The sequence below is a fragment of the Delphinus delphis genome, chromosome 14 (assembly GCF_949987515.2).
Source record: "Delphinus delphis chromosome 14, mDelDel1.2, whole genome shotgun sequence".
In the NCBI taxonomy this organism is placed as follows: Eukaryota; Metazoa; Chordata; class Mammalia; order Artiodactyla; family Delphinidae; genus Delphinus; species Delphinus delphis.
The window spans coordinates 13,786,546-13,813,798 of record NC_082696.1 but is presented as its reverse complement, the minus strand read 5'-3'; the positions used below and the strand labels follow the sequence as shown (position 1 = coordinate 13,813,798).

The following is a 27,253-nucleotide window of genomic DNA, read 5'->3' as shown; positions in this document are numbered from 1 at the left end:
TGAATATTGGGAGGCAATGTAGTACTGTCATCAAAAGTATGAACTTTGGAGCCAAATATGGAAGTAGGTTTAAGCAGAGGGCTGTCAGCTTTGAATTACTAGTACAATTAAAAGTCCATATTCACTTTTGCATTATCCTGTGCATTTCTTATAGGATTCACCTATTATTTTCACTAATAGTATCAATGAAAACTTGGTAGAATAGTAATGTAATCTAAACACAACCAAATCTTTCTTTTCTAAAAATTTCATTCATACTAGTGGAAGAGAAAGGAAGGGAAGCAAAAAAGAACTAAAAACATTATAAATGATTTTTGTGATATCGGAGTGAATAATACTGATCACATGGGACAATTACCAACTTCCTTGTCCCTGTTTTACAGAAGTGTTTTCTGTGCTTTATTCTAAGGCTTAAGCCTAAAGGATAGGAAAGGCATCAGGAAAAAACAAAGAAACAAACAAAAACCCTAGAAACATTATACATAAAATAGTATAAAGAGATGATTATAAAGTTTTATTTTGTGGTGTGCTATATTTCAAATATTTGATTTAAAACAAGACAATGCTGGAAATACTACATGACTTACTACAATACTGGCTGAAGCTATTTTGAAAAGATCATAACATAAATAGAAACAGAGACGTTTATACTAAACTTCCTTTTAAGGACATCCACGATTCAGAGCACTATAAAACTGCAGATATCGAAAGGCTTTCTGTGATACTATTTAACAGTAAAAGAAAGAAGACTTCAAGCTTCTGCCCATTCTTCACTCTTCCTTTTATGCTTCCCTTCCTCACATTCTGAAAGAGCAGCTATTAGTTTAAAAAAGAAAAAAGTCCACAAGGCAACTGGTGAGTGTGACCAGGAGCTCTGTTAACGGGTTAATTCAAGCACAGCTGTCAAATCCACACAGGAGAGCTAACCAGGGGGAAAACTATTAGCTGTGCTTTAGGAGATTACCAAACGTTTCTTCCAAAGCCATAAATTCAATCATTTAATTGTTAGAGATAATTCCCTGGCAGGAAAACAGCTATGACTCTCGGTCTATTTATGCCTGTGCCCACAGGCCATTTTTTCAGACTGAATGGCTGAACACAATATTACAAACTCTTACACCATAAGAATGAAAGTAAAATATTTCCACTTACAGTAAATGCTGCTTATGGTGACTAAAAACTCCCTCTCCCTTATGTCTGTATTTTTACAACGGTTTGATTTATGAGAAAAGGAAACAGATCAGCTTTACAAATTTAGTTAGGTAAACACTTATTTTTCCAAGTGTGAACGTTGCATGTTCTTAGTTAGCAAGGATTTTTTAGCAACAAGGAGCGGCAAACAAAAATTTGAGCAGAGCCACAAGCAGAAAACAGGAAGCCAACTTACCCGGCCCTTCTGCCAGCATTCCACTAGCTCCTGATCTGTGTTCCTGCCTTCCAGGAGGGCTAACTGCTGAGCCCAGCTTGTCAGGAGGGCACCGAACTGTCCCAGGGCCTCCTCCAGCTGAGCCACTTGGCCTGAGAACTCCTGCTCCGAAAGGGCCATTTGGCTAACCAGGTTCTCCAAGCTAGTCTGAGTTTGGAAAACGCTGTCTTCCCACTGCTTCCAGTCAGCACGCAGGGCCTGCATCTCCGTGTCCAAGAGCTCACAGCCACTGGCACTTGTGTTCTGTTTCACTGCAGGGGCCAGCGACTCCACTCTGCTTAGGCGGCTTACACCAATCTCTCTGGAATCCAACAGCTCCTGTAATGGAATATCACCATGGCAACCGAGAAGGCTCTGAGTCACTTGGGCTGCAAGTTTCCAAATGTGTACAGAGGGGGACCCTGTCCTGCTAGGGAGTTTTAGCAAGTGTGCTGCAAGGAACCGGAATCAATTCATCCCCCTTCTCCTAAGTCATAATAGCAGAGAATTATCATTGGGAGTGCCAAGGTTTGTGGCCAAATGAGTTGAGGAAGCCACAACATCCTGAAACAGACTAAAGAGGGACCCTGAAATCAGGCATTGTTTGAATATGTGAAACTATCTTGTTAGTGATTTAAATATTTGCCTGTAAATATTTAAATATTGCTCCTGTAAATGTGTGAATCCTACTTTTCCCTAAGTTGACGTCAAGACAAGCGAACGAGGACTGCAGAAGAACTGTGCTCTGCTCATGTCTCTACCCCATTTCCATTTTCTTCCCCGAGACGGTGGCTTAAACCACACTTCCGTTCCACTAGGAATCAAGCTAAGCCATCACAATAAAAGAATAAGCCCAACTCGATTTCAAATACTTCCGAACGTTAAGTAAACACTGTTAGAGTAACTAAAACAAATAATTCACAGACATACTTATTCAAAAGTTCAAAGTAACCTTTAGACAGCATTCATTTATTACTCTTATTTTTACTTTGAAAAACCTCACTAGAAATTTAACAGTTTAACTGTAACTTTTAGGCTTAAAGCACAAAATACTCTAAAAGATAACAAGATAAAATTAAAATATGAATTGTTGATTAGGTTAAATAGTGGCATTTCTTTCTGAGAATAGATTCTTTTACAGAATCTATGTGGATGTTTATATATGTACATACTTATTGCTAAAGCCAGGATTTTGTTAGTATTAATACAAAATTATGACTTTGTTCCTGGATTAAATAGAAGGAAAAGATGATTATTAGGGAAAAAAAACTTCCAGAAGAAAATCAATTACAAATTAACAAGTATAGGAAAAATAGGGGTATTAAGTATGAAGCCTGTTTAACAAATTATGTCAAACACAACTATATCTTAGCTAATCTATATAATATAGTTCACATTTCATTAGATTAGCTTGAAATAAATATATCTTCTCACAAGTATATACGAGAGCCACATTTTAGTATAGATCATTTGAAAGTATTTATATAGCAGTCCAAAGTACAATCTCATGAAATCCTTATGCACATTTAGCATTTATATACACATTCGTCACCCTTTTCTCGGCAGTAGGATGCTAAAAATCTTTTTTGTTTATCAATGCATGTGGTAAGTAGTGATTTGATGAAGAAAATAACTTTTTGAAAAGAGCTAGGTATAACTATTGGATTTAAATACTTATAATTTTCCTCTGTGAGTGATTTCGAATTTCCTCTGTGAGTTCGGAGGGTATCTACTATCAAAAATCAGTTTCCCAAAATACTCTCTAAGGCATTATCCCCGTGTTCTTTGCATGACCTTGGGATATTTCAATATTTGCAACCACTAATTCCACTCATCCACATTTTGAAGAAGGATATTATCGTTTAAAAGTGTTCTGAGGGCTTCCCTGGTGGCGCAGTGGTTGAGAGTCCGCCTGCCGATGCAGGCAACACGGGTTCGTACCCCGGTCCGGGAAGATCCCACATGCCGCGGAGCGGCTGGGCCCGTGAGCCATGGCCGCTGAGCCTGCGCGTCCGGAGCCTGTGCTCCGCAACGGGAGAGGCCACAACAGTGAGAGGCCCGGGTACCGCAAAAAAAAAAGTGTTCTGAAATGACTTTTTCATGTATCTCCCCATCTTGTATTTAAACTGTAAAAACATATTATATGCACATAACACACCCTCACACACACACACGTTTGGCTTTGAAGTTGCCTGTTCTTGGTTACTGCTGGGGGTGAGGAGGGTTGACACTGAAGCACAGAGGAGGTGCTACCTGACTTTCTCCAAGGTCCCTCCTCACACACACAGCAGCCTACGCTCAGGCCTGACCTGGACTTTGATAGACAACCTCTGTCAGGCTGTACATTCTCCTTCCCAAACCCCAATTTCTTCCTGCCAGCTCCTTCTCCCACATTTCCTATATTTTTTGAAGTGTTGTATAAAAGCATTTCGGAAAAAGAGCATTTGGCAACCCAGAAAGCAGCCTTTGTAAAAGAATTTCCTTGCTTTTCTGATATCGACATCTCAAAGCATGAGTTCATCCTTGCTATCTGGTCTTCCACCCTACTCTTCACTCCCCAATCCATGTCATCCAGTTTCTCTCCTGACCTGACTGTGGAAACGGCTCTCGGTGATCGCCAAGCAGCCTAACTGCCCAGTTCAGAGGCATTCGTTAGTCCTCCTCTTTTATTTTAATTTAATTTTATTTATGTTTTGCTTTTTAATTTTTTTGGCAGCGTGGCATGTGGGATCTTAGTTCCCCAACCAGGGATCGAACCCATGCCCCCTGCAGCGGAAGCACGGAGTCTTAACCACTGGACCACCAGGGAAGTCCTGTCATTAGTCCTCCTCTTAATGGCCCCTTCTTGATGTCTCTGTGATGGTGACCACCTCCTCCACCAGGGGCCCTGGTGGTACCACACTGTCCTTTCCCCTCTCATTATTATTTCTCCTCTCTTTTCTCCCTCTCCCTTTCAAATTCTCCTCTGAGGCCCCTTAAATATTGATAACACCTGGATTTCGGTCCTGTGCACATCATTCTGTTGGCTTTATATGTAGGTCTTGGTTTCGTTCACTCTGGTGGCTTCAACTACGAACTGTGTGCTGATCATTCCAACTGGTGTCTTCAATCCAGCTTCCTAATCTAAAATTCAGACTTGAACATTCAACTACCTCCTGGACATCACCAGCTGGCAGTTCAAATCCACCTGTTAACACTGAACACCTCATCCTTCCTCTGTAACCCGTCTCCCCTGCATGAACTTGTTTTCCTCAGGTGGAGACAGCTCTGCTGACTCTAGGTAAAGTCCTGACCTTCACCTTTGACTTTTCTCACATTGTCACTCCATAGCCAATTAAATCACTCATTTACGAAATCCACTTTTCTTATCGTGTTCTATGTTGCTAAATGCTTTATGCGCACGATCTAATTTAGTCCTCAGAACTACTCTGTGAAGCAGGTACTACTGCTATTCTTATTTTACCAACTAAGGAAGAGGCTTGAGGACATCAAGTGGCTTGCCCAAAGACACAGCTAGAAAAGCAGCAGAGACAAGATGCAGCGTCAGGGTCTGATTCGAGAGCTTGAACTTGAAAAGTCTTATGAGCTATCGTTATATTTGAGGTATTATTTTATAAACATCACTTTGTGCATCATCATTCCCTCCTCCACTGCAAGTGCCTTGAGGATTGCACAACCCTGGCTGAATAAATGGATAGATGGAGGAATGGGTGGATAAGTCAAAATATTAGTGAGGAATATATGAAAGTATTCTAGGGGATCATACAGGTAATAAGAATTTAAGAAGTGGCTTTATGTGATTATCTCATTTAAAACCTATGTGGTCACTGTAAGATTTAAATAAGATAATACCCTCCGAACATTTAAAAGTAAATCCTCAAAATATAGTTATTATTGTTATCATCAACTATTATTTTTATGTTCTGATTTCCAGCTATCACAATTATACTACGTATTCCAGCATTTCCTCATCTATAACTAAACAACTGAGGATTTCATCACTGCCTAGTTTTCAGATTAAAATCTATTATTTCCACAGAGGAGAAATTATTGTCATTTAATATTCAAGTAACTAGAAATATACTTGTTCCAGCTCCCTCAGATCAATGAATTTCGGTTTTTTAAGTTGCTCTTATAAGCAGTAACTAGGTGATAGTTTTAATGCCCTTTAAAGTACTGTCTTCCATTATGTTGTGCTATGGGCTAGGAAGGCAGAATAAAACAAGTGAATGGCACTTCCCAGTTATTATTCAAATGTGTTTAACCCACTTACTGCATAAGCTTTTCTTCCACTGTGCGAGAAAATAGTATCTGGTTTTGTCAGCCCACTAGTCTGGGGCATATTTCTTCGGCTTTGATGCTATAGCAATCAGCACATTTGCATACAGAAGCATCTACAGACAATGTTCTATTTTCCTCACCAGTGTCAAGTGTTTTAAATTCCCTTTTTTCTCTTGCTTAAGGGTAAGGTAATAAATACCAACAAATGGAAAATAGGAAGAAAACATTTTAAATAAAAAGTCTTATCTACAGAATCTTTATCACAGGTGTGTGATACTCAAGAACCGATGAAAGAATGAAGTTATAAAAACCTGTCCATTTTCTGACCTTAATTTTAGATAATTTTTTCTGGGTGGCTGATGAGTCTCCAGACATATCCGACCACCGATGAAGGTCTTCCTTTGCTGAATGCAGCCAATCAGTGAATTCCTGGACTGCGTCTAAATACATGAGATGATCTTTCACAATCTCTTCTACTTTCCTCATTTTCTCCTAGTAGCCAAAGAAAAGAGTACTTTAACAATAGTAATTATTGAGAATCTGAAATCAGACAAGGTAACAGGTCTCTTAATCATCTGAGAAGATTTCCTTCTTATTCCTGAATTTTCTCTATGTTTGATATCTTTAAATGAAAAGATCAAATTTTAATTAGACTGAAAGACATTGAAGAAGCAACCATTTTCCTTTAGGTATTTTTTTAGTTTAGCTCAGAATAAAAATCTATGCTTAATGAATGTTGACTAACATCCCTCACTAATAATCCACTTAATTATTATTATTATAACTATTTTTGTTATTCAGGCAATTATTTGTGTTGCCTTTGTGTACAGTATTCTGCTCAGCACTTTAAATGCATTTGCTCATTTAATCCTCACAACAGCCATATGATGTAGATACTATTATTAACACTATATTATAGGAAGGGATCTCCAGCGGTTACAGAGGTTAAGTAACATGTCCAAAGTCATATATCCAAAAGAGGGTCAAAGTCAGATTTCAAATGTAGGTCTTTTTGACTCAAAAGTCATAGCTCTTAATCACTACCAAAATAAAAATTAAGATAAACTAACACATATGTTAAAAATTGTAGTATTAATAATACAAAGGTAGTTCCCCAAAGGAAAACCAAGAAGGGGGGGAAAAAAAACTTCTCCCTTACTTTCTTTAACATTCTCACAAATACACAAAAGAAAACTCATGGAAGAAAGTAATAATTCAGAGATAGAACTGAGAGAAAACCTTGATATTACATGAAGGAGTCTATTTCTTAGAGAACAGGAAAATGCAGTTTTTACTAAAATGAGAAATAAATACTTGGTACATGATTGAAATCTGGGAGGTAACTAGACTTGCTTTAATACAACAAACGTAAGTGGCAGCAAAAGAAAAAGAACTCTAAACCCTGACAATTGAGTCTCAGGCAATCTTACAAAGAAAAGAAGTGGGTTGATTAACATTCTAAGTGGAGAAAAGATGAAAAACCAAAGAATAAAAAATAACCCCAATATTGCAGAAAGAGAAAAATTCATGAGCGTTCATTGGTGAGAAATGACCCTTTATGTAATACCTGTTCACTAAAGGTACACACAGTTTCAGAGCAGCCAGTTCTCCTGTAATTCAACCCATAGTGTATTCTTTACCTGAACCTTGAAGTTTTTTTTCTTCACTATAAAGTACTAACCTTGGAAACGGTCATTATATCATTAAACTGGGTTTTCAGTTCCTCTTGAGCCGCTTCCTTGAAAGACTCATCCTCAGTCTTCTGGTAGAGCTCCCTGGCCTTGGCGGTGAGTCGCTGCAGGACTGCGGCGTGATCTTCTGCCTCAGATACGACGGACTGAAAGTGGTCCAGAAGGGAAAACTTCTCTTTCAGACCCGGCTGCGGTTGCAAGGGATGTTCTACCTTTTGATCCACTGATTCCATCCACTGCTCCAACTGGTTTTTCCTCTCTAGATAGTCATTCCATTGGCTAATCACAGACTCTAAAGTGCTAGAATTAATGTCACATGTTATAAAAATAAGTTATCTTAACATCTCTACTAAAAACCAATCACGAGGGCATTGCAGCCATGTAAGCTGTTCTGCTGAATGCTATTGAAGTGATGAAAACACTGCTTTTAAGTGCAGGGAGAAACATGACTCCTCTGACCCACAACACCGTTTCTTCAAATGAAAATAAATCTATGTCAAACTTGAAGATGCTGTAGTCACATATGCATCTGGGCATTTGTCTTGCAAATGCTAATTGTCTAAATGAACAGACACATACATGTGTTACATTGAGAAAACATCAGCTCTGGGGCATCAGTTAAATTTTATTTAATATACATCAATTCTTTATTTTCTTGGACTCAGTTTATCTTATTAAAGTCAGATGATTATTTAGTGACAGGAGTGAAAAATGTAAGGTATTCTTTCTGGGTAAATAATATAATTAGATTGATTTTTCACTTAAGGATACAATACACAATGTTTAGGGCTCCTGTGTTGAATGTGTGAAGGAATGAAGGTTCAGTGCATTAATAATATAAGAAATTTAGTCACTAAAGTCACGTAAGTAAGAGTCAAGTAAATAGCTCTCCAGACAGTCAAGTAAAAAGTAAAAGTCAAGACTGGCATTTTTAAAACCCCTCCAATATTCAGCTTTGTAAACTATTCAAAACTCACTTTCAGTGACCCCTCACACCCTCCCTTGCATATAATCCTATGATCCTGGAGTTATATCTGTGGTGAATGTACTTCCAAATTGTTCCTTTTGCTCAAATTGTTCCTTTTACATCAACAGAAACCTCCTCATACATACCCTAAAGCCCTATTCTTTCCTCAAAGAATTTTCTAGAAAGTGCAAATCAATCTCACTTCTCCAGAAGCTACCCCAAGCCCTGCCTTCTTCCACAGTCTCATAGCATTTCAGTAACACAATCTGAGTCAGGTTTTCATTTTTATTTGTGGAAGGTATCCTACCCTAGCCTCCGAGCACTTAGAGGGCAAAACCTACCTTGTTCAGTTTCATTATTTTAGCACAATAATTTGAGCCCTGCGACTGCTCAGAATGCAGTTGCCAAATGTAATTTCTTGCTGAAAGGGGGAAATCAAGGATTTGAATCTGCTTCTTGTGTGTAACATTTTATTCTAGCATCAGGAAAATATTCACCCGTATTCCTATTCACTTTTATGAAGCTGGCCTATTGCCAAGCATTGGGAAGTTCAGTTCATGCTCCAGCGGTCTGCTCTACAGAATAACAGAATCATGGGATCTGATTTTTTTCTTTGCTGCCCATTATGAGTTGTGATGAAGACTGAAGTCCTGCTGACTTTGGGAGTCACCACCTACACTCCATGTTTAAAGGAGACAAAACAAAGCACCATTCCCCAAAGTTTAGTTGTAACCATGGTTCACTGTTTACACCGCAGTGAGTCACTGCGGTGTTGTTTTGTTTTGTGATGAACTTTAATCTTTTATTCATCTGTTTATTAAGATCATATTGAGCACACACTTCTTCAGTGATCAAACATATAACCTTTAGAATGTGCCTCCTGGAATGGGTTTTGGTATTTTGGTATGACTTTCGAAAGTCATTTGTCCAACGAGCCAGCCAGATTATTTGTTGATACTCGGAGAAGAGGGAGGAAGATAAAGTCTTCCACTCACAAATATAACACAACAACAACAACACCCGGTGTAACAATCCGTATCTTCTCTACTTTCTCATCAGCGTCTAGTGCAGGGGGTTTGGGCGAGCTGGAGGATGTTTGTGTGAGGGTGTCCACGCAATGCACGAGGTTGGCCTCACGCTAAATGCCAGGATACCCCATCGCCGGGGTGGTCAGATACTCTCCCCATATCTCCATATCCCCAGTGTCAGTGATATTACTTCGGTTGAGAAAAAGATTTATATGTAAGCCTAATAGTTGCCAATGACTTAATTTCCCTTAAAAAGCAAAAAGTTATTAAAGTTGTTAAAGACCACATATCCTTGCTTTGATGAATTGAAAGGAGGTACAATTCCACGAGAGGTATTATGGGAGATGCAAATATTACACACACACACACACACACACAAAGTAAGTAAACAAACAAACAAAACTGGCCTTTGCAGTTACAGAAAATACCATCTAGGCAAAGACAGACACGCACACAACTAGCTCTAATAATATGCTTGGAAACTCTCCTGCAGGATACCCTCAGCGTGCACCATCATTTTACTAAGCCACTGGGTTTGAGTCAGGCAAAGAAACACTAAAAATAGGCTCTGTACCTCTGAGCACGGACGGAGGAGCTCATGATGTCAGCCCACACATCTTTAAGCGTCTGTAGCTGAGTCTCGATTACCTTCTGACCTTCCTTGTTGCTACTTCTCAAGGCCTGTTCCCCTTTGCCAATGGCCATATTCAGTTTAACTTCCCCTTCACCTTTCATCAGGAGAATATCCTATGAAGGAAGAATGAACACTTGTCAGCAGGATTACTAAAACCTTCTGATGTTTTGAAAAACGGCCATGTTTCCCATGAGAATCAAGGTAGGGCACACCTTACTCATCTTAAAATGAAAAAACAACAACAACGTCAAACTCTGTGCCTTACTGCACTGTAACACCTTACTTAAATATTAGATGTCCGGGAGTCTGGGAGTCAGAGATGAACTCCGATTAAGTTCTTGGAAAACCATGGGCCACTAGCCTAGAAATGGAACTTTACTGAATTTTGCATCAGAGAAATAAGAAGTCATTCTGAAAATGAAGACACACCTGTCAAAAACTTAACAGTCCCGTTTTCACTGCCTGGCTCATTTCTGCTTTTCAAGCTCACCTTCGTTGACTGCAGGCTGGGTTGGTAGCCTCTTTTGTACTTCAGTCATGGCCCCTACATACAGGCTGCACTGCAAGTAACAAGTTACAGGTTGGTGTCTCCCACTAACTGTGAACTCCTAGAATGCAAGGACTAATTTTTGTTTCTATATTCCTATCAACTTGCATAGTGCTTAGAGTAGAGTAGCTTTTCCATAATGTTTGCTAAATGTTTACTAAAAAAACGCAAAAATTATTTTAAAGCTATTTGAACAAAAATATTCCTTTACAAAAGAGAAAACTGATCCCTCCAAATCCTTTTTGCCCAGTTTCTCCATTCTGCCTACATACTCCTCACGTGGAGGCTCGCAGAACAACGAGGACCCAACTGAACCATCTGTGAATCTACTCAAAGTCTTCCGAAGGCAGCCGTGTCGGGCCGGCGCCCCGCGCACCTGCACTTGTGACAGCTGTCTCTCCAAGGCGTCTCTGCCCCCCACGGTGCTCTCCGCACAGGCCAGTCTGTCTTGCATATCTTTCACGCAGGACCACATGCTCTGCAGCGCTTCCTCCAGGGCCTCGTGCTCCTGCAAGGCCATCTGGCAGCTCCGGAGCTTCTCCTTGGTCCTTCGGAGTAAGTTCTGGTAGTTAGTGAGGAGCTGGGAGCACAGGCGGGCTTCTTTCCCAGCGCCATGGCCTTCTTCACTGAGAAGCTGCCCTCTCTGGGAAAGCTTGTCAAGAGACTCTCTAAAGAAAACAAACAAACAAAAATTTAATTCTGACATTCTGGAGCACAGGGGAGTGATAACTGATTGTTGACATTAGAGCAGTGACCAGACAAGAGCTCACAGCTGACATGCCTTTCGGTGAGGATGTTGGGGGCCCTCAGAGGGCTGGCTACCTCGTTCCCTGTGGTTTCTCTGAATGTAGTCAATTCACATGGGGGGTTTGATTCACTCTGTGTTATGCCTAGATGCCAGCCCACTGTATTGTTAGGGATTCACTTCAGGAAATGGCCCAGGCCTGCCTCTTCAAGCCGATCTCTAACTTTTCTCCATTCCTAGCTAATGCTCTAACCATAAACAGCTCCCTGAAATTCCCCAAACGCTATGTATCTATTGTATACACACGGAGACTCCTGCTTCGTTAAAACTCTTCTGCTCTCTCTGCTTCTTCTCTGATTGGCCCTTCAAATCTCAGTGCAGTTATCACATCCCCAGGAAGCATCATGATGACTCCTCTTCTGGGTGCCCTCTGCCTGTCTTACTCTCTCACCTCATACACTCTGTCTGTCTCAATCCACAAGGCTTTCACCTTCTAGAAGCCAAGGCTGTTACATTCATCTCATATCCCAGGACCCAGCATGATGTCTGACAGAGATAAAATGCCAAAAAAAAAAAGTTTCTTTCAAAAGGCCATCTTATGAATACTTATGGGTTCCTTTGTTGTATCTTGGGAACTTTTCTCATCTCAGTTTGGGGTTATGTTAATTAGGTCAAGGGAAAACATTATCATGTGTGGCTGGGTAGGCTTCATCTTGTTTCATGGATGTCTGAATTCCAATCAGCACATCTATCAGGAAATGCCTGGGATACCAGAAGGGAGAGTACAGATGACATAACGCAAACTGTTGTGAATGCCAGAAAAAGAATAGGAAGCCCATCTCCTACATTGTCTTTTTTTTTTTTTTTTCCTACTATGTATGTAGAGAGCATCCTATGGGCCTCTGTGAGATACATAAGACTTATACAACATTCCATATTCTTTAAAATACATCTCTTTTACTTGCAATCTGCTTGAGACATGAAGGTGAGACATGAAAGTGGCTTAAGCAAAGATGTGAGTTAAATAATAATTCAAGATGACAGATATCACTTGTTACCATGAGGAGAACTGCTTAATGGATGATAAAAATTCAATGATTCTCAAGTTTGGTGTTCTTTTGAAAAATACAGGACATCCCCCCAAGTTATGCAAAGTACTGGAAAATATTATGACAAAAAAAATCCAAAGGACTAGGGGGGAGCAAGTGGCAAGCAAGTGAAAGAAGTCAGATGACTCAGCTGGAGAAGCTGGGAGACCAGCAGAGCACATTAGGATCACCCTGAGAAGCACCCAGCGCTAAAGAAGCTGGGAGCAAATACACCTAAGGACTCTTAGCATCTGGTCTTGGAATATCAGAGAGTAATAGCTCAGGAAGAATATGTAAAGTCATTTCAAATGTTTGAAAGGAGGAGAGAAGTAGGTCTGGCCATGTAATACTGTACCTAAACAAGAGTCAAGATTTAAAAAGTAAATAAAGTGCAGTATAATTTTCAGGAAGTTATAGAGTTAGAATAATGCTATTATTCTGTTAATTCAGCAAATATTTTCTATTGTTGGCACTATACTAGATAAAGACGATAAAGACCTGATGGTCTCTGGCCTTGAGATACTCACCATTGGGTTGGGGCTTATTAAATTGAAACTGAGCAGGACCTTGTGGGGCCCTCCCAGGTAAAAAAGCCCTTCTGGGTCCCCTGTCTCTTTGTTCATAGGAAAGCTGTAGTCTCCCAGGCCTCCTTGAGTCACAAAGGAGCAGGCTCAAACAGTTAACGATTAGGACAGTAGAGTCACAGAATCTTTAGTTCCTCCCTGAAGATACGTAAGTGTCTGATGCACATTCCTGAGGTGTTTTGCAGATACTAAAACCTCCACCAGAGGGAAAAAAGCTAACTGCATGGTGACCAGGTTGTAGCCATGACATAAGCTGCTCCCTCTTGAGCAGGACTGAATCTGTGGCTTTGCACAATTCCAGACACTGGCCTCAAGGAAATTGTAACAAACCGACCCTGGAATTGAAAATTAACTGTGCTTAAAATAATCAGTATGACACTGACCAGACTACTTACTGCATGATCAGTTTCAAGATGATTCTAGAAGCTAACTGTACTGTTTTGCACATAGTCTCTGTTTGCGCACCCTTGAAGCTTTCCTTTAAAAGCTCTTGCCCTCTGATCGGCAATGGGGAGTTGGTTCTTTGGGACATGAGTTTACCTTCTCCCCAGGATTGCCAGCTTCCTCAATAAAGCCATCTTTCCTTTCACCCAACACTTGTCTCTCAGTATTGGATTCTTGAGTGATGAGAAGCCTAACCTGAGTTCAGTAACAAAATCAACAAAGTGTTTACCCCATGGTAAAGGCTCACAGAGTTGGCACCAAAACATTCCAGGGAAATTTTATAATAGTCATCAAACTATCACACCAACAACAGCTGTCAGTATGGGTTCTGTTTGTATACTTGTTCGTATGCTTGTTTTTTTCAAGACAAGGAATACTTAGCATGCTTGACCAAAAAGAGGATTCAGAGGAAACGGAATGAGTATGATCTGAATTAGGCAAATTTTACTCAGTTGATCATGGCTGCTGATTTGGTTGATCAAGCAGGCTGGATACCAGCCTTCTGCTGCTCAAAGTGTATCTGCTCTGCAAGACGACAGTGAGACAGTTAAAAGAGTTTTGGCTCAAGCTGCCCTCCCCTAGTGGAAAGTGTTCTATCTTCCAATGCAAGAGTTCCAATGAAGCAACTGAAAATGCCAGGGCTGGAGTGTAAATTGAGGGAGCAAAGCCATGAAAGTGGTGGAGTCCAAAGCATAGGCCAGAGAACTCTGCCTGAGAAGGAGTCAGAAACATTTGCTCAGTTGGCAAGCAATAAGGAGACAAATATTGCAGTGGAGAAAACGAACCTCTAGGACAGCCAGACTTCATGACCATACACCTTTTGCTTTCCTAAGAATATTACGAGGATGGGGTGGATTGGAAATGGTGCTGCAGGCTGATGTGTGTGAAGAATATATGGAAATTGGGGTCTCATTTATTTCTGTAAATGAAGGGTATCTTTATAATCACCTTATATCCTTATAATAACCCCCGAGAGGAAAATATATTTTTATTATTATCATTATTATTATCACAATGCTTAAAAGCTAATATCAAGAAATATAGGAAATGAGTGACCTGTCCAATTTGTTGAGCAAAGGGAGATGTCACTGGGATGGAAACCAGCTCCTTACCTCCAACCCGATGCTCTCTCCAGATCACCACACTGCCACAGAAACACTGCACAATCATTTGTATGCCACACATTGGGGGATAGAAACATAACCACCACCAACTAACCAACTAATGAGCCAACAACCAACCCAAATACCCAACCAACCAAACAAACAAACACTTGTTAGTAGGGAAAGAATCTATTCCACTTCTGCACCCTACCTTGCAGCCAGCAGTTCTCCCAGAAACATTTCAATTTTATGGACTTCGTTTTTCTTCTCAGGAATATGTTGCTTACTCTCTCCTAAGTCTTCTGTACTTAATCTTTCATCCATTTCATGGATCCAAACATTCAGTTTTCTGTGTTGATCTTCAAAGCTAAAGAAAACAAACACACCTTAGAGAAATTTTAATATCCTCATTATAGTAAATAAATTCCAATATCTGAGGTCACAGTGTCTATGGCAATTAAGATCTCATGAATTTTCAAGTAGAGAAGAAAACTCGACAATAAGCCAATTAAATTATCCCTTATTTCAGTAACAAAATGACAAATTCTGGACATTTCTCTTGAGATACAAGCAAAAAAAAAAGAAGCACCTCATCTTGCTGAGTTGATTTCCTTGGTAATTATAGCTGATAATTACCAACAAGATAACATTCCCATGTCAGTGGGCACTCAAGTTTGTGTCTTACTACAAAGACCCTGAATTGGGGCCAGTGGATAAATGGGGCAGTGGAAGCCCTGGGAGAAGAAGGGAAAGTCATCTCTGTGTCTTTGTACCTTCTGGGGATTTGAATGTGGCACAAGAGCTCTAGGGCTCTTAAGTTTTGAAAACAACGTAAATTCTCTAAGAAACCTTGGCAAGAGTCAGGCACATTACTCGCCAACCAAAAAGGCATTTTGATTATACTGACATCTTTCTTTTCCTAGCAATAGAAAATTTTTTTCTTTCTAATTTTATATTCACCCATGTTGACATAGCTTCCTGACTGGAATCTTGATTCAGAGAAATACAGTAAGTGTTTTCCACCATAATTCCAACCCAGCAGAAGGAGACACAGGAAAGGACCTGGGTAATCTAAAACCTGGGTATCAAAACTCTAACATCTCGATTTAGCCAAACAGACAAAAAAATACATGCATTTATGTCATTAAAAATTATTAATGAATATAATTCCTTTCTTTATCTATATAGAAAATAAAGCCAAATGATGCCATCAGAGTTTGAGCAATCAATTATTGTCCTAGTATGAACATGTACTTAAGGTCAAAACTTATTATAATTTAAACTCACAGTTTCAAATATTTTTTGTTTATTCCCAATGGGTCTTTAAATCCTGAAAATATATTCTGTGTATGATGAAGTCTACGCTTGTCAAAACAACCTACCTCCCAAGTTCCAAAGCACAGTCTTGAAGAGCCTGTTTGTCTTTAAGGCATTGTTTCAGAAATGCTTGAAACTCTTCATTAGCCTTTGTAATTTGCTCCTGAATGCTACTGACAATTTGTTTAGGCAAATGTGCATACAAAGTCTGCCCTTCTCGAGTCACTGCATCAAGCTTGCTCTGCCCATCGCTGACAGAGTCCAAAAGGTTCTGTTTCGGGAAATAAAGGTAATAGAAAATATTTGCTATTATTCAAAGACCCTGCTGCATGGGAGCATTAATTACAGTTCTGACCTGAGAAAGTGGAGCAAGAGAAGAAAAACAGAGCCCAAAGGAAGAGGCCTTTGACAAGGCTGGAGTGAGAATGATGTATACAATTGGCTATAATCAAGACTCAGAACGGAGGACAGTGCCAGGCAGTCACTGGAACCACTGAGGACCAACTGCGAGCAGCATCGAGCTGGAAAGGATGATGCTCTCATCAAGGTCTGTGCTCAGTCTCTCCCCATTCCCAACATCCCAATCTGGTCCAGGCTCCACCTCCTCACATGGTTACCTGTCTCCACCCCTCCTCCTTGTCTGACCCCCTGTCTTCAGATCCCTTATTTTCTTGGTGTGCACCTCTTCCTTGGAAGATCATATGCATATGCACGTGGCTTCAACAGAGCACAAGAAGCCCAGGACTGCTGTGCCACCCCTGCCTCTCCACTGAGCTCCACGGTGGCATTTGTGATCGTCACTCAGACTTTTCTTCGTGGAATTCCACTGCATCTCAAGTCTCAAAGGGGACAACTCCACATCTGAATTCACCAAGCCTCCTGCAAAACCGCTTCCTGTATTATAATGCTCTTCCGCTTCCTGTATTATAATGCTCTTCCACTTCCTGTATTATAATGCTCTTCCTACCCTGACTGCTAATGAGTTATCTACATGATTGCCATCACCCATTAGGCCACAAAATCCTCACGCTCCTCATTAACTTTCTAAAACTATTTTTATAAGACTTAACACAGTGCTTTGCTCAGATCAGTCGCTTGAAAAACCTGGCCAAAACTCAATTTGAACCTAGGCTCCTGTCAATCATTCTTACCTCTGCGTCACAATGGCCTTCCCTTACCAGAATTTATACATTTTTCATTGTCTGTAACACCTATAAAATCTATAATATCTATTGCTTTTATTTGAATATATCGTAGCTCCAAATTTAGATGATAGGTTATTAAAATTACACAAGCCATGTCTTCTTTCTTAAAACTCCTTCATGATAATGATGTTAAAGAAATACAATTATTTATGCTTTTACTGCTATAAAAACTGAAATCAGGTTTAGTTCTGAATGAATTCCAAAGAATGATCAACAGGCTAAAAAAGAGAGGAAAGGGATCTAGAAATTCTAACATTTTCTCAACTTACTTTTCATATATTAACTATCTCCTTTCAAGTCAAGAAACCTCATTCTGTTAGGGAAGAAGAAAAATTTGAAGAAAATAAAGTTTGGGGAAATAGATGATTTAGGTCTGACTTGAAGGCACTTGAGTGCAGTTTAGGGAAGAAGGAAAGGCAGTGCCAGGTTGCATACCTGAAGATCATGGAGCTTTGCCTCCAGAACTTTGCTGTCCCCAGTTCTATCTGATGATTCCTTTGCCGCTGCCTTTATTCCAGAAAACCACTCTTGAAATTCCTGCATAGACTCTTTGGAAAGTAACGAAAATAAGAAATACATCCAAAACATTGAAAGAGCTTCCAGGATGACCACGATGAATTAATTCTGGCCTTCAGCCCATTGCATCTTGCCTTACAACAAATATTCCAGAAAGAAAACAACAACGATAATAATATAGAATATAATACAGTATGATCTATAATCATGACTGTTCATGGTAGAATTGAGAAATTATCTCAGATATAAGACTGAAAAGAAATTCGTATTTCTGACATGTTTGATTTCCCATTGTGTTTCTTTCGGTAAAGAAAGATAATTGCCTGATTATGTCAGATTGAGCAATGCTCTAGAGGCGTTAAAGCCATTCCTATGGCAAAGGGAAGAACCATCTCCTCAGCCCACCACGCTGACTTAGAGCATCTTACATTCACACCAGAGCAGAGGCACAACTGTGTGGGAGGCCGAGTCAGGGACATATGACCAGCAATTTCCTGAACTACAAGGCTGCTGTTTCACAGCCTCTCCTAAGATCCAAGTTTATCGTCTCACTTCATCATAGTAGTGGGACTCATTTTCCACATAAATGAGCTCTACACAGAAAATCCAGATGGAGTTCAGATTCCTCAAGATGGCGGACTCCTACTCTCTTAAGGAGAAAAAGGAAGAATTCTGCGTATGGTGAGAGCCCAACCACAACAATCTGATTGCTCAAATCTTACCACACACACAAATTTAAAACGCTACTCTTGTGGAAAGTTTTCTGGCAGTTTCTAGGCAGCATTTGGTTTGGACCGTGTCTTGTAAACAAACTATTCAAGCTGAGACCTGTCAGAGCTCACCACTGAAGTGTTCTTCCAGAGAATCCTGAAGGCTGGCCTGTGTCTTGCAGCAGGACTGGCTCACAGCCTCATGTCTCTTCATCAGCCCCGTCACCGCACTGCCCAGGCTCTCCAGCTCCACTGAATGGTACTTGCGGCACAAGCTATTGAGATTTTCTTGGGTGGCACTGATGTTGCTTTTCTGACTTTGAAGTTCTTTTTGTATTTCCTACAGAATAAAAATATGCCGTGAAGGATATTCATCACATTCAAGAGAAATATTCCATACACTCCACTCTGGAATGTTTTTTGGAAAGTGATGTTGTTGAAGTCCACTCAATAATGTATATACTTTTGTCGGACTTTTTTTTTTTTTTTGAGTATTTGTGATAGATCTGTGTTGATTCTTTCAGAATTTTGCCCAGTTCTCCTTGGGAACAACGGCAAACACTGTTGAGAGGTAGCTAGGATTGGGGTTATAGTTTAGGATTTCAAGCAAATTGAAAAGGTCTTTGTGGATTCCAGCCCAGGATCTTGGGTTTAGTTAGTGGATTAGAAGCTATTATATTAATGGAGTCACCCTCCTATGTTCACATCTTCCATGGGCTACTTGGGCTTTGTTTCAGGATCACAGGCCACATCAAAAGCACCAGTAGTTAATTTTAAAAGCGTACGTCCTTAGTCTCAAGTACAGTAAGAAAATATGCTAAAAGAGCACAGAACACATATGTTGTTTTCTCAACCAGTTTTTAAAAATATATCCCTCGGGGCTTCCCTGGTGGCGCAGTGGTTGAGAGTCTGCCTGCCGATGCAGGGGACACGGGTTTGTGCCCCGGTCTGGGAAGATCCCACGTGCTGCAGAGCGGCTGGGGCCCATGAGCCATGGCCGCTGAGCATGCGCGTCCGGAGCCTGTGCTCCGCAGCGGGAGAGGCCACAGCAGTGAGAGGCCCGCATACTGAAAAAAAAAAAAAAAAAAAAAAAAAAAAAAAAATATATATATATATATATATATATATATATATCTATCTCCCTCTCAGGATGAAAGCAGTCATGCTGACCAATAAAAGTAATTAAGTGATGAAAAACTACTAATCATTCAAGTTTGAAAATGTGTAGAAATTCAAACAGTTCTTCTATAGGCTCCCACCTTTTTATTAAAAAAATCTTAACAAGTACAACCTGTGAGTAGGTCCTATAGCAATGCATGCTTTCTGTTTTTAGAATATTTGTCTTTGGTTTCTTACCACCTGCATTCAGTTCTCCATCTGTTATTTGCTTTGCTGTCTCCTATATCATGAATTAGTTGGTTTGGTGTTAACATGGGTAATTGATAACAGAGGTTACATTTTTATTATAGTCACCGAAAAACAGGAGAATTAGTATTAGTATTGAAATGTAAACACTTAGTGATAGTTTATGACTTACCTTCACTTTTTTCAGTCCTTCACAAGTCTCAGTTTGGGCACAGTTCATCAACGATTCTTCTAGTTTTGTCAGCCAGGTTGCAATGTCATTAATAAACTTCTCCACTTGTGCACTCTGAGAGGTGAACTCTTTCAAGGTTCCTTTTGCCTCTTCGGCAATTTCTTTGGCATGCTCCAGTTTCTGCCTTAAGTCGGCTTCTATAAACTAAAACATAAAGTAAGATTTCATTAAAATCTGTGAAGACCAGAGCACTCGTTCAGTAGGATTCGTTCACGTGCAGCTTAACTGTAAAAATCGCAGAAGCCTAACCATGGATGCTAATTCAACTTTTCTAAGAAGGAAAGTCAGTGGGTACAAGTTGCCAAATACCTTACGTAATGGGAAAATGGAAAGAGTAAGGATTACCGTTAACACTGGACTTTTTAAAGTGGAAGCTTTGACTGAGGTTCCAGGGAATCCACGAGATTCCATTTCCAAAGCAGAGCTCGACTCCCACGGGGTAACCAAGCTGGGGACCAAAAACCTGCTCTTCATTCTCCCGGGAAATATACACTTTTCGCCCTGAAGTAGTCGCTACTTTGGACAAGCACCACTTGGGGATTTTATAATGGAGAAACGTCATTTTTGTCTATTTAAAATATTCGGTGAGGCTAGTTCTTCTCTCCTCCCTGCATGATTGATTTTGGAAGGGCCCTGAACTTCTCTAGCCCCACGCATAATAATAAAAGGACTTATAATCCTGATCAACTGCAAAGCAGTTTCAATTCCTCAGTTAGAACATCTAGTTCCATTTAATAATCAAAACTTTGAACTGAAAGCTAAGACGTTTTTTCCTATCCTCAGCTCAGACCAGCTGCAAACAGGAAGCCTCCGGTGGAGAAAGAGGCCAAGTGCCTTTTTTGGTCTTTCTTCACATTCTTTCTACTCGCTGACTTTGTACATCTCTTTAACTCCTAGCTGTCGAGGCCTGTTCATCCCCCAGAAAGCCTTCTTAGGTACCCTGAGATGCACACAAGTAATGCTCTCCTCCTCCTTTCCTTTCATAATTCATTTCTGGGCCAGAGGTCACAGGCTGGCATTTCATCCCAGATGACTCTGCGATGCAGGCCACTCAAAACAATCATTTCTCCTTTGGCAAATACATCAGCCGTCAGCCAGCCTGTCTCTCACCCTTAAGGTCTTACGTGGTGGGAGTTAGATACTAGACTCCCGTGTCTGCCAGCTGCAGGGGGCATATGCCATGCTCTCTAGACGGTACCGTCAAAATCCTTCTCATTTTGAGGTAAGATGCAGGCACCCCCATACTTCCTCCCTGAGTATAGGTAAGGGTGTGTGTGTAAGAGAGAAACCAGAGAACAACAGAAGCTCCCTCTCAAAACCCGGCCTCCACCTTCACTCTGGCAAGTCCAGCTGCTACCCGTTCATGCCCCTGATACGCACAAGCTCTCCTTTTCAGTTTTCTACATGATCAGCCTCCCTTTTGCCTATTCTTGCTTCAGGTGAAACTTCTAACCTTCTGGTACAAGTATATCAGCCACCAATGACACTAACTGAGGGATACACAGCCTTGGGTCAGAGGAAAAGTATAGGTGATCAAACAAAATTGACTTGTTAGCAAGAAACAGTAGATAAGGAAGAAACAGGAAGAGAGAAGATGAGGGCAGCAACAAATAGAGAGCTTAAAGTAATGAGTTAGAACCCTTGGCCCCAAGCCCGGGGCTGGCTGCTCCCAGGCTCCCTCACTGAAGCAGCCCGGTTTGCCTGGTCAGACCTGGCCTGCCTGGCCTGTCTCCTGGTGCCTGTGGACGTGCGCCATCTAAAGGGCCTTGAAGGGAGATGTGGGGTCGTGATCCCTCAAACGCCATTATTCAGTAAGTGGATTAGAAAAATGTCAATAAGAATATCAATATTCATACATGTGGTTTCTGTCTCTGTGTAGGCTTAAAATGGTCCATGAGGCAAGTTGGATGCTACCACTTCCAAAATTTAGTAAGGAAAAAAGGAACTAATCTTACTATACTATTTGAGTTGGAAATAAGCTATTAATACTAGCACAAGGAATTCTAAAAATGTTAATATTTTAACCCCCATATCTGATAACGTCTACGTGCTTGCTTGGAATTACAATGATAACAATAAGAATATACACGCACATATACATATACATGTACTTTGTAAATAAATACACAAAGTGTGTGTGTATATATATATGGACACATATATACAATTTTTTGAGAGTGTATAGTATATAGAGTTATTACAAACTTGTTGAGTGCTTACCTGAAGATCCGGTGGTGTTTCTGGATTTTTAGTTAATTCTTTAAGATCATTAACTTTGGAATGAAGTTCTTCTAATCTTAATGCTCTCTTTTTAACTTCAGACTGCAAAATAAAAGACAAAGGGGAAAAACATAACTAATCAAAACAATGACATGTTATACTTGGCATTCAATAATTTCAAGCATTAACTCTGTCAAAAAGCCCCAACTTTAACCCAGGGTAAAAAAAATGAAACAAAACAAAAAACTAAAACCAAAACTCTGCTTCATTTTCTGAGGACTCTCATTATTTGTGAACGTGGAAAAATGTCACCATTAACTTTCACTGGGAATGTGAGGAAGTATGCAGAACTTTCTTTCTTCCCACCCTCTTTTATTGGGAAAAAATGCTCCTGGAAAAAATTAAACATTAACCGAAAGTCTTGAGTCAGCGGGGATTTTCAACAGACTAACTGTCGTTTATCTATTAGCATTAATATCATTGGCTACTATGGCAGCATTAAAGTCTTGAGAAAGCATTTCAAAACAAATACACAACAGGAGTGCCTCTTAATTACTGTAGACTATATGTAATATAGAAGAAATATTTCAAATAGAAATTTAAAGGGTGGTTAAATAGAAATCAGGTTAATTAGGAAATTGACATCTAACATTTTGACTTTTGTCTTCTTTTGTTGTCTGGTTTTTTTTTTTGGCACCAACACTAACACAAGAAGAAGAAAGAATAATCAAAGAATCATTATGGAACAAATTGGATGCTTGGAAACTTCATTAGTTATCTGGGCCCATGAAGGAACTTTTTTTTTTTTTACATCTTTATTGGAATACAATTGCTTTACAATGGTGTGTTAGTTGCTGCTGTATAACAAAGTGAATCTGCTACACATACCCCCATATCCCTTTCCTCTTGCGTCTCCCTCCCACCCTCCCTATCCCTCCCGTCTAGGTGGTTACAAAGCACTGAGCTGATCTCCCTGTGCCCTGCGGCTGCTCCAGGAAGGAACATTTTAATAAAGTTTCCCTCTCAACTTAAATGTGGTCTTTTGGTGCTTTGTAGACACTAACAAACCTCCTGATGCCTTCAATCTAGAAAGTGATTTACTTGCCCAGTAAGGATTATAATGAATTGCCTGCCAGGCCCACTGGCCTTCCCCAGAAGCAGCCTGGGAAATTAAGGAATCACCCCTATGCACCTAAACTTCATTTCCCGCACTGCAGCAGCCACGACACTGTTGGGCACAAGGCTGAATCCAGCTCACTGATTTTACTAGCTGGTGCATCACAGAGCATAGCATAAAAAACCCATCTCTGTGAGTGACTGAACCTGGACATAATGAACGTGGCTGAGGCCCACTGGCTCCCTGGATCCCAGAGGTCAGTAGTAGGAGTATCCTCCAGGCTGGTTGAACAGCTGGCCCTGATCTGTATAGCATTTACCACCATTTTTTTTTTTTTTTTTTTTGCGGTTTGCGGGCCTCTCACTGTTGTGGCCTCTCCCGTTGCGGAGCACAGGCTCCGGACGCGCAGGCTCAGCGGCCATGGCTCACGGGCCCAGCCGCTCCGCGGCATGTGGGATCTTCCCAGACCGGGGCATGAGCCATGCCCCCTGCCTCGGCAGGCGGACTCTCAACCACTGCGCCACCAGGGAAGCCCCCATTTACCACCATTTTGAGCTACAGCATGATGTCACAGAACATGGAGTTGGAAGCACCATACATGTGTACACGTTCTATAGTATTTCCATCATATGGATATAATAAGTGTCAATAACTCAAGAGCCAGATAACAGTAATGGTCAAATAATAATTAGGAAATGATAAGTTTGGGGAATTCATTACTTTCATTTTTAATACAACTTAATGGTACAGTTATTTACAATTTAATTTTTAATAATTTTTAATAATGGTTGTGTTTATCCCTGGCTCACAAAATTCCTGAAAACGTAGTGACTTTTGTGAGCTGGTGCAAGCTGTACTCCAGTACACACCACTGTTTGAGCTGTTATGTTAATTTAACATCAAAGGTAACAACTAAAGAGACTGTGGGATCCCTCTCCTGACTGTACTTTTGGTCTGGATAATTCCCTCTACTTAGGTTTGCTCTTAGAAATAGGAACAACCTATAGAATGTTCTTTGGGTAAATACAGCTGATAACTTAGGCAATGCAGATGATTCAACAACATTTTATTCAGACTGCAGTCATCTTTCATGTGTCTGTCACGTTCCATATGTGTGCCAGGCCCAGCACTGGGCCCTGGAGCACAGAATGTGAACAGTCTCTTCCCTCACCAAGGGCACAGTCAGTCCCCTGCTTTGTGAAACAGGTTACCTCTGGTCACTCTATTTCCCCTTACCCTACTTCATTTTTCATCACAGCCCAATTACCGCTTGACATTTTACATATGATATATATTGTAATGTAAATAATGTAAATACCGTAAGGGTAGTGACTTTGTCTGTTTCACTATTAAATTCTCAGTGCCCAAAACAGTGCCTGCCACATTTTAGGTGCTCATTGGGAATCTGATGAGCAGATGAATAAATGAATGCAAGAAATGGGAGTTTAAAAGAAGAATTTAAAATAAATTGGCCACTAGAACTTTAAAAGCCCACTTTCCGTGGAAATCTGTGACCCTCCAATCTCCAGTTTTCTTCCACTTCTGCAAAGGCAGTGGAAGAATCCAGCACCTAACTTAAATGTTCAGGACCCGTGGTAAGTACTCAGCAAACATTTTGTTTGAATGGAGAAAAAATAGATACAAAATATCATTAGATTACAAACATTTTCGATTTGGTTTTCCGATAGGAAGGTGGCATAATCTCGAATGGAACAAATTGTACATTTTATGAATCTTTACTTTTCTACTAATACTTTAAGAGCCCCAACTAAGAAATGATAAAAATGCAAAAAAGAAAACATCCCTCTTATCCATAGCTGAATCAACTTTCAAGTAAACAGCAAAAGACAGTAAAGAGTTTTATTACACTAATAATGTGTCTTGAAAGGAAGAATGAACTTTACTTTTTTTTTCCCAGTGGTTTGTTTTCCTTCTTTCTTTTTTTTAAATTGGAGTATAGTTGATTTACAACATTGTGTTAGTTTCAAGTGCACAGCAAAGTGATTCAGTTATACACAAATATCTATTTTTTCCAGATTCTTTTCCCTTATAGGTCATTACAAAATATTGAGTATAGTATGTGTCTTGAAAGGAAGAATGAGCTTTAAAAAAAAAAGACACAATTTTTTATACGCTGGTCAATGATGTACCACAAGCTCACATATGAAGGTAAAGGCATTTTACCTCAAATTCTTTCAGGAATTCTTCTGCTTTGAGGCTGTTATTCAGGTTGCTGACGCTTTTGGTCAGCTGTGGGACAGAACTGTTTGTCCACCCGTCGATCTCATCTTTACTTGTAAGTACATCATCCCAAATGGACAGGCCTACTCTCAGCCTGTCCATGTTTTCCTCAATTTTCTCTGATATCTGGGATAGAAAAGAGAGGCCACATGATTAAATCTGAGGCTTTCAGATGCTCTTTGGCCACCGAAGTATTAAATATGTCAATGCTTCCTTCATATTCTGACTGGAAAACAAAGTTTTACAAAAATTATTATAATTGAATTAGCGCTCCTGGCTCAAGTAAATGCTAACCATTACATAAAGTATTTCTGTCATTAGGAGGGTTGATTGAATTTTGATTTTCATCTGTAAGTTGGAAAACAATAACAGGTCTGTTGCAGTCTGCTATAATATAACTCACTCTAAGGTTTAATTTTACGGGATAGGAGTCTAGCTAGGGCAGTACTGTATATATTTTTGAAAATGACACAATAAGCCCTTTTATTTGTAATGCTGAGATATAAAAATGTGCATAATTAGACTTGGACATATTTATAGAATAAGTAAATGCACAGGAGAACAAGCTACTCTGCATGTTTAAAGTATTATCAGTATTACTGTTTAACAATCTTCCCATAATAAGAATACCATTTTAAAAGTGGAGGCAGATAAGGTTCTCTGAAGTCCCCAAATTATTTGATTATAATATGCAACCATCAATATCTAACTTCAGTAATTTAGCTTAAGTAAGGGAATCCACTGTAGGTTAAACTTCTGAACCTAAATATTGATAATAGGGGAGCGACAGAATCACAGGAATTATGAGCTGGAAAACAATGTAAAATATGTATGGATTGAGATGTACAGTTCCAGAGAGATCGAGTGACCTGTCATATGGGCACATAGCTAGCAAATGACAGAGCAAGAACTAAAAGCCAAGGACGTAAACTACAAGTCCAATGCTTTTCAATGCACAATTACAGTCTTATTACTTTAAATTGTTATCCATTATTGTTTAATATTCTGGAAGATGTCTATAAATTACTCTTCTATTTTATCCATGATCCCAAGGTTTAGAAAAGAAAAACATTTAGAGTTATAAATATGTAATGATTGAAGCTATCAAATGAAATTCTAGAAAATCTGCCAATTTACCAAAATAAAGCAAATAATTTTAAACTATTTCTAAATTGTATGTGAACACTATTTTTTTTAGAGTATCATTTTGAATTTAGCATTAAAAGTTAAAAAAGGAAGTCACATTCCTGAATAATTCTTGCCCAAAAATGTGACTGAGAAATGTGAATATATAAACTATTCATAGAATCCCAGGTGGTGAGCTTACATCCAGCCATTTGTCCACAGTGCTTTCCATGTCTGTTTTCACCAAGACGAAATCACCACTGTGAATTTTTTTCAGCTCAGACGACAACTGTTTTCCTTTATTGGTAAAATCATCCAATTCCTTCTGTTTATGACACATTTCCTGCTGGGCAGTTGCATGCTATGGACATAAATGTTTCCTTAATTAATAGAACAACCAGAGATATGTCAAGAATTTATAACCCTTTGCCTCTAAGAAATTTAATTCATGGTTGACCTTATGCAGAAACCACTGGTAATAATGAGCTATACAGATATATAGATACATATAATTTTCTCGAATTGCTAGAATCCCAGAATATAAGTATTCCTAAAAAAAAAAGTTGAGCTTATCAGCATGAATTAGCTATATCTACATATACTGACAAGAGTTTTATAGGGAATGCATTATGCGTAAAAACAAATCTACTAACAAAGTCTAATAAAATAAATACGTCTTGAATTATTA

The 27,253-nt window shown here is 39.6% G+C and overlaps 1 protein-coding gene across 15 annotated transcripts in view; it reads right to left on the bottom strand.

Annotated features, from left to right (window-relative positions):
- The window catches only part of SYNE1 (spectrin repeat containing nuclear envelope protein 1), a 464,275-nt gene that overhangs the window by 236,645 nt on the left and 200,377 nt on the right, over positions 1-27,253 (bottom strand). For all 15 annotated transcript variants that reach the window (XM_060029753.1, XM_060029751.1, XM_060029760.1 and 12 more), the window contains 13 exons: positions 26,768-26,926; positions 25,384-25,566; positions 22,083-22,184; positions 19,803-20,006; positions 18,398-18,605; positions 17,475-17,587; positions 15,900-16,105; positions 14,729-14,884; positions 10,930-11,221; positions 9,947-10,119; positions 7,368-7,677; positions 6,014-6,178; positions 1,388-1,744 (listed from right to left, as the gene is read on the bottom strand). In XM_060029753.1, coding sequence (XP_059885736.1) covers positions 1,388-1,744; positions 6,014-6,178; positions 7,368-7,677; positions 9,947-10,119; positions 10,930-11,221; positions 14,729-14,884; positions 15,900-16,105; positions 17,475-17,587; positions 18,398-18,605; positions 19,803-20,006; positions 22,083-22,184; positions 25,384-25,566; positions 26,768-26,926 — 2,628 coding nt within the window. The remainder of the gene's footprint in view (positions 1-1,387; positions 1,745-6,013; positions 6,179-7,367; positions 7,678-9,946; positions 10,120-10,929; positions 11,222-14,728; positions 14,885-15,899; positions 16,106-17,474; positions 17,588-18,397; positions 18,606-19,802; positions 20,007-22,082; positions 22,185-25,383; positions 25,567-26,767; positions 26,927-27,253) is intronic.